The sequence below is a fragment of the Rhinichthys klamathensis genome, unplaced genomic scaffold, assembly GCF_029890125.1.
Source record: "Rhinichthys klamathensis goyatoka isolate OS25496 unplaced genomic scaffold, OSU_Roscu_1.1 h1tg000989l_1, whole genome shotgun sequence".
Taxonomy (NCBI): Eukaryota; Metazoa; Chordata; class Actinopteri; order Cypriniformes; family Leuciscidae; genus Rhinichthys; species Rhinichthys klamathensis.
Window position 1 is genome coordinate 71196 of NW_026607292.1, and position 11726 is coordinate 82921.

Here is an 11726-nt window from a genome sequence, read left to right on the forward strand (position 1 = left end):
GGACTAAATAATTTTCAAGATATCATAAAAAACCGGATCTACTGGAACTGCGCCATCTGGATCTTTACGTCTTATATCCTCTTGCATGGTAAAGAAACCTGTGCCAGCGTGGAAATGCTGAATTTCCGTCAGAGGACATGGAATGTGCCCAGCATGTCAACATTCCCCGAGGTTCCAGGTGGAATGCTGATCCACTACAGTCCTCTGAATGAGCTTCCTCGGATTCATGCCCACAGGGCTCACACTACGGGGTTGGTGGCCGCCCGCGTGCAGCGCTTCGAAGCTGTGGACGCACTACCTCCCAACCTCAAGCCTGTGGCTACACCGACCCCTCCTAACAGCCCCACGTATCCACCGGGAGATACTAAACAAGGCAAGGTAATGTGCAGTATGCAGGCTTAATAAGATTGAGAAGATTGAAGAAGATTGCGGTTTATTTTCTCTAAAAAAATATCAGGTAACCTAGAAAAATATACAAATGTGGCAACATCTAAATTGCTAGTTTTAAATCAATTTATTATATTATATTATAAATTATATAATATAATATAATAAATGATTTATTATATTATATTATTTTATATTCACTTTTACGGTGAAAATGGTCTGTTGTCTTACTGGAATATACAGTAAATCCAAATGAGCTATATAAAATATAGCCATATAAAATATGTATGTTTTTATAATGCATATAAAATATAAAACCAACCTATAACTGTTACATTCTGCTTTCCCCTCTGATATATCAGATAACATTTTTCCCTCATATTATCATTATAGTTTTTAGTTTTGGTGTGATTTATGACTAAAATGAAATATACCACTTTTATGTTGTAGTTCCCTTTATCATCATTAGGTCCTTAACCTTTGTGGGAAACTGAAACTTAAACTATCTTGCTCTCTTTATGCAGTATCATGTGATTAGAGGTGTGTTTTACTGGGGACATCTGGGTAAATCGGTAACCATGAGAAGCACCTGGAATGGGTAATGCTTTAATGTTTAGTGTTTCCTTATTTCTTTATCTGTAAAATGTGCCTTGTTTTCACCTCATCTAACGTATTGAAAGAGGTACATTGTGGATGTTCTGCAAGCAATATTGCATGAGCAAAAGTGCTTTTACACAAACAAAACTGTTGAATTTGAATAGTCTTTCTTCACAAACAAAATATTTATATATAAAAAAGCACTAAATAGCACTAATATCCCCCTCAGCACATGTATCCCAATAAGATTTGACAGGATGAAAGAGAGCTCGGCAGAGTTTTTCCCGTCTTGCTTTCTTTTACCTGATCTTAATGTTGGTTTTGGACAGTTCTTTTGAGAGACTCTCTGCAAAATGCAAATTAGGATGTTATGCACATTAGCACCTAATTAGTCACAGTCACTTAAGTCACCTTTGGATTTGTTACAAAGTGAAGAATTGTGTGCTGTGCTTTAGAAGGCAGGACCCCAAATGTGTTTATATTCACAGTGCATATTTAACACTTTATCGACCATCTATCCTTAAAGGGACAGTTCACTCAAAAATAAAATTCTGTGTTAATTTACTCACCCATCATGTCGTTTCAAAAATGACGTTTTTATTTTGTGGAACACAAAAGAAGATATTTTGAAGGATGTTTCAACTATTTTGTCCATTCAGTGAAAGTCAATGGAGTCTAAAAAACAGGAGTCGTATAGGTTTAGAACAACATGAGGGTGAGTACATTTTTGGATGAACTTGTCCTATTTTTATGCAGAAGAAAGCCATTTGTAGTGTCACCGTGACACTGTTTGAGCATCCCAACAGAAACATTGGCTCAACCCATGACCAGTTTGTCTTACCAAACTGATAAAGAAAATATATTTAATTATTTTTGCACATTTAAACAGTTCTTATTGTTGTATAAACTGCATGCCAGCACTTTAAGCGTCATGTACTATATAGCAAATTTCAACTGCTTGATTGTTATATTGTCAAAAAATGTAAACTATCTATAAAATTGGGATATTTAGTGCATCCTACTTTACTTGCATACATAGTACATTCATGTAAAGCAATATAAACTGCCTGATTTACTTTATTTCATTGCAAAATGTAACTATATTAGCACCCAGCTCTTTATATAAAGTTGGATATGTAAGATTGACCAACTTTATCCGTATACATACGAGTAGGGTGATGTATACTATATAGAAAATCTAAACTGCTTGATTGCTTGTATTGTAGCAAAATGTAAACTATATTATCGCCCAGCTCTAATCTACTAAATGTGACTATAAGGCGTGAAGATATTATAAACATTAACATCCCTATTTTCTGTAAAACTACTTTGAAACAACGTGAAAATTACTAAATGACTTGACTTGTACGTTGCCCAGCATTGAAAATCCCTTTCACCGTTTGCTTGCATTCACAGCAGATGTGCAGTAAACGTTGTTTTGCAGTCAGCTCATGTCGCTGTTGATTTTAAAGCGAGCCGCTGCCAGGATCAGTTGTTTGAGGTAGCTGAGGTAGCAGAAGGAGCTCCTCCTCCCCTGCTCCTTTTCCCTCTCTTCCTGTTCACACAATAGGAGGGCAGGATTCTGCAGTTACTATGACACCCGGCCAGCCCTCCTCAGCAATGCAGCGTTCTACCGTTCAGTCCTCTCAGCCTCCTTCAGGTTCACTCGCACGCACGTATACGCGCAAGCTGACGGGCCTGTAGAAGTGGATTTAAATGCATTAGTCCTTTGACATCAATGTAGCTTTTGTGAGGGTGCAGGAGGGAAGCAGGTTGTAGGAGATTGAATCTGGGCGCAGCATGGGCCTGGCTCTCTTTTGATGCCGTGCAATGCTGTGGACTGCCTTGGAAATGCCTCTGACATCTACGGTGAGCTTATTATCGCTTGTCTTCTGTGTTTGACAGTCAGGCTTTATCTGCATGGTTCAACCTTTTTGTAATCAAATATGAATGTTCAACGACTGCCTGTCTGGGAATAAATGGGGGGGAAATGTTGCCTGCAGCCGCAGCGCTTGCATTGCTCTTCATAATTGAATTCTCCATCTCCATCTATAAATATAAGAAATGGAATGGGTTCATCAAGCATATTGGCTTGTTTTAAAAGGAATTTTATTAGTGTAAGCCAAAATCTACTTTTTCTCTGATAACTCTTGGAAATATAACATCTTCGCATGCTGGCTGGGTGCAATGTTGACTTTGTGTTCCTCAGAAAGAAACTAGGCAAACAAATGAGTCAAACAGGTTCTTCGGATGGGCATAGACCAAGACAATGAGCTTGTCATCTTTGAAGGATGACTTTAATTAGTTTTCTGCAACCAGGATGGTCTGTCATATGCAGCAAGTAGGGGAGCATTGATTGATCAGTGCTGTTCAGAAATCAGAAATCTGGTGAGTGAATTTATCTGATCAGAGCAAAAAGCTAAGTGCATATTGACTTGATCTAGAATTGTTTATCGATCTGGGTAAGCAACAAATTGGCTTTTGGCACAGAACATTCTGTCTGTTCAGAAACATTGGCATTGTCCCAGAACATTGACGAATGAATTGGCCTGAAGATCTTCAAGATCTTTCTCTGACGAAAAATGCCAGGTTTGTTTTTAACCCATTGTAATTGCATTTTCCACTGAAAAGAAAGGCATCATCAGAACACAATGTCCAAGTAATGAGCCCCAAGGGATATTGAGTGGCTTTCCCCACTACACTCATGCATTCTTCATTTCTTTCCATTGTCGTGAACGGGGAAAAGCCTTTCCCCTGTTTTCCGAGACATGCCTTGCCTCTTTTCCTGTTTTTGCCGAAGGGTTCCTCTCGCTCGCTCGGGTCAAAGGGTTCACTAATTCTTGTCAGTCAAGTCTCTAATGCTTCAACCTTTCTGTGCGGAGAATGTTTGCAAAACCCACATGGCCTTTTCACCTGTTGACAGCTGAATATGCTCCCTAAGGTCAACAAAGTTTTTCTTTCCCATCTCCAAGTGAAAGATGTCCCTGAATGTACAGAGATGGTCTGAAAACAGACCTGTCGTTGTTTACGTATACATGTCCTGAGTGTTTTGTTTGCACTTCCTCACCTGTCAGAGCCGGGCTACTTCTGGCACTTTACATTCCATACTTTAGCCCGACGACTTCACAAAGTTTGCTGCTTTGACTTCTTGTCAAAGTTTGTATGACAGATGCATTTCCTCTTTGACTATTTTTACATTGTTGGTCAATTCAGCTTGCTTAGTTTGCTGCTCTTAAAGTACAAATAAAATAGTTTAATATGCAACATTTCTGTCAGTGTTTTTTTTTCTTTTTTCTTTCAGAAAGCAATAAGAGGTTAATTTGTGTCTAGTGTGTAAATAATCAATCAAAAATAGTTTTTTGTTTTAGTTTTAAATTTTTAATAGTTTATTTAATATTTGAATTATAGAATCAATAATAACAATTTTATATATATATATATATATATATATATATATATAAATATTTTTTTCTCTTGTGTTGTTTTGTCCTTCAACTCTTATAGGGGGTCCAAGGCCACCCCAGCCCCCGCCTCAATTCAAACATTGTTCTGTGTTTACTTATACTTTTTCTCATTGCCTCTCTTTTTCTATCTCTCTCTCACTTTCTGTCTGTGACAGGGTCAAGCGCGTCGGCGAAAGAACATGCCGGAGTTTCTGGGTGAGGCCAGTGTCCCCAATCAAGACTCTGTATCCCAGTTGAGTGGTTCTCTCCCTGGATCTATAACGGGTACAGACCGCTGGAGGAACCGCGCTGCCAGCCGTTTCAGCGGCCTCTTCAGTTCCAACTCAGGAAACGGCTCTCTTGGGAAGGTCAGCATCTGTGAGCATCCAAGGGTTGTTTTACATTTGCAAGGCTCTTTCTCATATGCAAAACAAGCACTTACATATTCTTGGCAAGCTTTTTGCATTTCACACTTGAGCAAGTGTTTAACCACTAAGGAAGAGATATCAATTTGTCAAAGTATTGCTCCACTTAACAGTGGACCAAAAACAGGAAAATGTACAAGTAGACCTTTCCTATAAGTCCACACTTAGTTTTTCCTCACGTGCAGGGACCTTTGGTATGTTTTTGTTTGCACGCCCTAGAGATTTAGGTTGGTTGTGTAGGGAGTGTAAACTTGGGGTCAAAGCTCAGGCCGGGACCTCTTCCTCTCTATGTGACTCTTGTAAAAATCCCATATAATAGCTTGACGTTGGTCCGGTATGGACAACAATGCCTGCTTTGGGGTGACGATGGCTTATGAGATCATTAAATGTGTCTTGAGATTTACTCCATGCTGCAAACAATACACTATAGTGTTAATATATAATATGAGTAATAATTTTGTGTCTAATATTAAACATAACGCATATGAGGTAAAATAAAGATATAATTTTCCAATTGTTCTTATTTTGAATAGCTGATGTTATGCTTGGGATGCACAATACTGTATATCAGTACCATATCGTTATCAGATTATATTAAAAATGTCATTTTTATCTGTCAATATTGAATATATAATTTCTCATGCTATTTTTTGATTAGCTCTGTCTTTATCTATTGCTCACATGAATTTAATCTTTAAAAACCCTAATATTTTTTCATTATTCAACATTATTTTCACTTTATTTAATATTTAAATTTCTCTTCTCAGGAGTGTGATCGTGTGGAACAGCTGCAGAGTAAGCTATACTCATACACTATGTTCGGATTACCCAAGATGCCACCGCAGCTCTCGTTCCACAGAGACTCATGGGAAGAGGAGCCCAACCTGGAGCTAGAAGAGAGCTGGAAGCAACTTTTGGAGAATCCTGAGGTAAACACACTCCCCTACCCAGAGCATTGCTTTGAGAATTTTTATATAGATCAATTTGGATGTTACAACCCATAATACATGCTGGATTCACGTTATCTGACTTCATGTGCAACGATAAACCTGTCAGATTAATGACCATAATCAGTTATGAATGGTTTTATAACTTCAGTTTTTCCATTGATGTTTTTGTGTTAGGTCTTTGCAGTGTCATGGAGGTGGATGTTTTATTGCTCTTGTCGTGATCGGTTTTGTAAGAGTAACTAAAGTAACAAAACAGTGCATTTTTTGTAATTATTAAGCAAAGTCTACACTACACTCTTCTTTCAGATCAGTCCCAAGACAAGCAGAATATACTAACAATGACCCAACTTGCTATGAAATCCATTTGTTTTGCTACACATTATCATTATCACTCTATTTCTTATTATCAGTGTTGAAAACAGTTGTGCTGTGAGACATTGTTTCTAGATTATTTGATGAATAGAAAGTTTAAAAGAACAGCATTGATAAAAAAAAAATCTTTTGTATATATTTTTTATTGGGTGGGTTTAATATATTTTGTTTTTAAATGTTTCATTTTTGTCTTGTAGATTTTAACCAGACGCCAATGCCATCAGCAAGAGGCCATATGGGAACTGCTGCAAACAGAGTCAGACTACATCAAGAAACTGCACGTCATTACCGATGTAAGAACCTGCTGATAAATACATTAGCATCGTCCTTGTATAGTCTGTGTAAATATGGGATAATGCCATTGAAATAGGTCTTATGGTTTTCAACCAAGTCCATAAGAGTTATTTACAATAGTTATCTTTTCTAGTACTCATTTTGACTGTAGCATTTATGGTACTTTTATGTGACTTGTGACCGTTTAGATCTGACACTTTATAGCACGATATAATCACACATTCTCTTCCTCTTTCACCAGCTGTTTCTATGTGGCCTGCTGAACCTTCAGGAGAGTGGTTTACTGAGTGAAGTTGAACCTGTGCGTCTCTTCAGTAACATTCAGGACATTGTGCAACTGCATACATCCCTGTGGGCTGAGGTCATGTTGCCAGCACTAGAGAAAGCCAGACAGAACAGAACCGTGCTTAACCCCACTGAACTACATCAGGGCTTCAGTACTGTGAGTGTGCACAATATCTCACACAGGAGACGCTAGTATTTTCACTCATTCACTTCCATTATTTTAAGACTTAAAGGGATAGTTCACTTTGAAATAAATTTTTGGTATGTTTTAGCTTACCTCAAGGGCATCCAATATGTAGGTGTCTTTGTTTCCGCAGTAGTTTCAATTTTGATATTTTTAGGTCAAACCGTTCTTGTCTGTCAGTCATATAATGCAGGTCTATGGTAACTTCCTCAAATAGCATGCACAGAGAAGTCCAAATTAAACATGATTTAATGACTCGTAAATGTAAGGACACATTGATGGCCTAAGACAAGAAACGAGCGGTTTGTGTGAGAAAACGAACAGTATTTATATCGTTTTTACCTCTTGTAAACACAGCCACGTCCAAGTGATCTGAGGGCGCGGGCGCTTCGGTCTTTTCCGGCTGAAGTGATCTCTCGCGCGTGTACGTCACTCATACAATTGTTTTTTTTTATTGTTTTTTTTTATTGTTTTCTTTTACGACGGTTTAAACATCCTGGATAAGCGCAAATTAGTACCATTTTAATTAGCCGTCTTACCTACAATCTCTGTTCTGTGTAAACAACGAGTGACGTACACGCGCGAGAGATCACTTCCGGCGCTTGCCGGAAAAGACCGAAGCGCCCGCGCCCTCAGATCACTTGGACGTGGCTGTGTTAAAAACGATATAAATACTGTTCGTTTTCTCACACAAACCGCTCGTTTCGTGTCTTAGGCCATCAATGTGTACTTACATTTACGAGTCATTAAATCATGTTTAATTTGGACTTCTCTGTGCATGCTATTTGAGGAAGTTACCATAGACCTGCATTATATGACTGAGAGACAAGAACGGTTTGACCTAAAAATATTAAAATTGAAATTACTGCGGAAACAAAGACACCTACATATTGGATGCCCTTGAGGTAAGCTAAAACATACCAAAAATTAATTTCAAAGTGAACTATCCCTTTAAAAACTTAAGATCTGTACATTTCATTGACCTGATTTAATTTTTTTATGCAGTTTGGTTTCAGATTCAAGCCCTATATCCATTACTGCATGGAAGAAGAGGGCTGTATGGAGTACATGCGCACTTTACTGAAAGACAATGAGCTCTTCAGAATATACGTAACTGTGAGTAATTATTACCATCCATATCCGGTTTCTCTTTAACCTTTGAAGGATTTAGTCTGGCGGAAAATATAAAGGCACCTCTGATGGTTTATTGTATATGAGAGAGATATATAAGAGGTCTTTAGCATAATAACCTGTATTGTAACAGCACCCTCATTATGACTGAGCGATTTCCTCATGGTCTCCTTGTGCTGTGATTGTATGTTTATGATTGTTCACCAAATGAGACTTTCAATAAACTTTTCCATCCTGTAGTGGGCAGAAACTCATAAACAGTGCAACCGGCTGAAGCTGACAGACATGTTGGTGAAGCCTCATCAAAGACTCACTAAATACCCACTGCTGCTCAAGAGCGTGGTGAAAAAGACGGATGACCCGCCAACTCGTGAGGCTATTAACAGAATGGTAAGAGATTCAATCTTTCAAAAATCTTTGAAATAGAACATGTGCACATTATTCAGTAGCATATCATTTATTTGAATGTTTTTTACAATAGTGTATTCATGCCACTGGAATTGGCAATCAATGCCAAATTGAATGGAATTATCTATAATATTATGAAATAGAATTTCACATTTTTGAAAGAATATAAGTATAGTATAAATATACAGTGGGGTTCAAAAGTGTAAGGCCACATTTAAATTCTTGAATAAAGAAAAAAAAAATCTAGGAATTAAAACTCGGACACAGTTTAAATTATATTATATCTTTTTTCATTATTATACTATATTGAATAATATGTGTTTTGGTCAGGTGGCTGCTGTTGAATGCTTCATTAACAGTGTGGACTCACAAATGAGACAAAGGGAGGAAAAACAGAAGCTGGCTGCCATCGCTGGACGTATAGAGGCGTATGAGGCCGTGGAGGGGGCCAGCGAGGAAGTGGAGAGGGTGAGACACTGAGGCTTTCGTATGTCGTTTATATGAGATCTTGTATTTTGGGTGTATTTTGTCATTTACTGAAGAAACAAGTTGCAACTCCATTACCTGCTTGATGTCTCTATAATCATCCATCATGCATTGATCCTTCAGATCCTCAGGGAATATAATAACTTTGACCTGACCGCTCCAGTGATGGGCGCCCCACCTGAAGAAACCCGTCAACTGCTCTTAGAGGGAGCACTGAAGATGAAGGAGGGGAAAGAGAGCAGGGTACGATTTCTTGTTTTTATTTCTTAAAACAGAGCCAGCATTTCTGAGTGCACTTTAGTAAGAAATAGATTTTTAACTTACAGCCAATAGTTGTCTAAAAGGTTCTCACCGGTCTCCATTACCTCCTGTTTCCGACAGATGGATGTGTACGGTTTCCTGTTCACTGACGTTTTGTTGATTACCAAGCCGGTGAAGCGTGTGGAGAAAGTGAAGGTGATCCGGCAGCCTCTCGTCATCCATAACGTAGTGTGCCGAGAGCTGAAAGACCCAGGAAGCTTCCTCCTTATCTACCTCAATGAGTTTCGCTGTGCAGTGGCCTCCTATTGCTTTCAGGCCAACAGTGGCACTCAGGGACGCAGCTGGATTGAGGCCATCCACAACGCACAGGTATTAGAATTCAATAACACACTGCCAACGTGTGGTTACTAATGGTTGGTTTCTTAAAACCATTGGGCTTGTTTGCTAGTTTTAATATGAAGAGTTTTTCCATGCAGAACCAGCTTCAGAGACTTCGCTCCGAGGCCCAGAGAGATGACACAGATGACAGAGATGAGGATGAGACGGAAAGCAGCATGTCCACCTCCAGCTCTCCATCACTACAACACAGAGAAGACAAGAGGTACTGTTTATAAATGATTCTTTATATACTTGAGACTGTATATAGATTATTACTGTAGGCATTAGCAATGGCAAGAACATGGGTTCATATCCAGTGTTGGGGAAAGTTACTTTGAAAAGTAATGCATTACAATATTGCGTTACTCCCTTAAAAAGTAACTAATTGCATTACTTAGTTAAGAAAAGTAATGTGTTACGTTTCTTTTGCGTTACTTTTTCTCACAGGGCTGGGCTTGTTGTTTTATTTTTGGGCAAATGTAAAGGCCCTATTACACCAAAATTGAAATAAGGCCGAAGGAAATGTAAATTCACTCCTGTGAAGAGTGTGCAGCTCAAATAAACCTTTCAGCTGTGCTGCCATTCTGTATTGCAGATGAAAAAAACGAAAGTCTAGAACTACAAATTTTTCTCAACATGGAGACAAGATCTGTCAGTAAATAAATGGGAAAACAAAGTAACATGTATTACTTATTTGAAAAACTAAAGTAACTCTGTAAATTTAAAAGTAATGCGTTACTTTGCTGGTTACTTTAAAAAAGTAATCTGATTACGGAACCCGAGTTACTTGTAATCCGTTACCCCCAACACTGTTCATATCCAACGGAATGCAAAAATTGCACAATACATTTTGTAAAAGAGCAAAGTACATCAAGCACTCTAATAAATATCAGTTTTCTTTTCCAAAAGCCTCTCTCCTTCACCAAGTCACTCCGATGGCTCCACAGAAACCCTTTCCGTGGCTGCCATGGAAGAAGCGGATGAGGTTGGGTCCTTGTCGACTGTTCAGACTGCATCATTAAAAAATCCCCTGCTGTCTGATTCTTCAAGCCTGCGAGATTCCTTCTCTACTAGTGACAGCAAAACTCTGGAAGGTCTGGGTGATTTGGTCACAACAGACTTGGATGCAGAAAGTCGCTCTCTTTCTATAGACAGTGCGTATGGAACTCTCTCACCTCAGTCCCTGATCACAGAACTTGATTTAAAGGGAGCGGTTTGCCAGAGCGAGGGAGAGGAAACAGATGCTGGGGAGGAAGAAGAGGGATTTGAGGATGACGAAGATGGTGACGAGGAGGATTCAATAACCTGGAATGGCTCCCAGATTACTGTAAATGAGTCCTACGTTTTAGACCATGACCATGCGAACAATGAGGAGCTTGGGCAGAAGAATGACTTTTCTGGGATGTCTCGGGTCATGGGCTGTCGTTCCCAAACGCTGCGGCGCCGTTCGCCCGTCCAGCCCCGCCCAGACTACTTGCAGCACTTTACCCTCAGGTCACGCTCCGAAGATGACCTCCTTCAATGCCTCACCGGTCCTCTCCGCCCCTCTGGCAGGAACAATGTAAGCAAGAGCTTGACACACCTTGCCAAACATTCGTCTCAAAGCTCTGAGTTATTCCAGATGGACGAGGAAGGCCTCCGTGAGGATCCAAAAGCATTGTCTAGCAAACTGACGAGCACTCTTAGGAGAGCAGAGGCCAGGCACGTGCAAAGGACCCTCAGCTGCCCCAATGGCCAGGCAGACTGTGAGATTACAGAGATTGAGACACTTCCCTCTGGTGGTCTGGAGGAAAAAAGTGACTTGGTGCTTTCCCAGCAGCCACATCAGCAGCATAAAAAACTGACTGTGGCTCAGTTACACAGGATACGTGCTACCATGGTGCTCAATTCAACACTGACAGCATCGTAAGTCTACAATCACACTTAATGTTTCACATATTTAGGTCATACTTAACTCCAAATAAAAAAATTAAAATTAAAATATATTTGTATATTTATAATGGGTAAAATATATAAAAATATTTTTCATAAATACGTGTTCATAAATTCATAATACATGTTATATATTTATTTTTATTTTACACAAAGATAATGAAGCCTAATTTAGTTTTTTTTTGTGACTATT

General features: G+C 39.0%; 1 protein-coding gene across 1 annotated transcript in view; it reads left to right on the top strand.

Moving 5' to 3' along the window:
- The window catches only part of plekhg5a (pleckstrin homology domain containing, family G (with RhoGef domain) member 5a), a 32650-nt gene extending 21140 nt beyond the window's left edge, over positions 1 to 11510 (top strand). Inside the window, exons 9-19 of the mRNA XM_056244482.1 lie at positions 4604 to 4795; positions 5620 to 5781; positions 6372 to 6467; positions 6710 to 6910; positions 7943 to 8053; positions 8309 to 8458; positions 8807 to 8944; positions 9086 to 9205; positions 9344 to 9592; positions 9700 to 9829; positions 10495 to 11510. Of these exons, the coding sequence (XP_056100457.1) occupies positions 4604 to 4795; positions 5620 to 5781; positions 6372 to 6467; positions 6710 to 6910; positions 7943 to 8053; positions 8309 to 8458; positions 8807 to 8944; positions 9086 to 9205; positions 9344 to 9592; positions 9700 to 9829; positions 10495 to 11510 (2565 nt within the window). The remainder of the gene's footprint in view (positions 1 to 4603; positions 4796 to 5619; positions 5782 to 6371; positions 6468 to 6709; positions 6911 to 7942; positions 8054 to 8308; positions 8459 to 8806; positions 8945 to 9085; positions 9206 to 9343; positions 9593 to 9699; positions 9830 to 10494) is intronic.
- Positions 11511 to 11726: the final 216 nt, after the last annotated feature.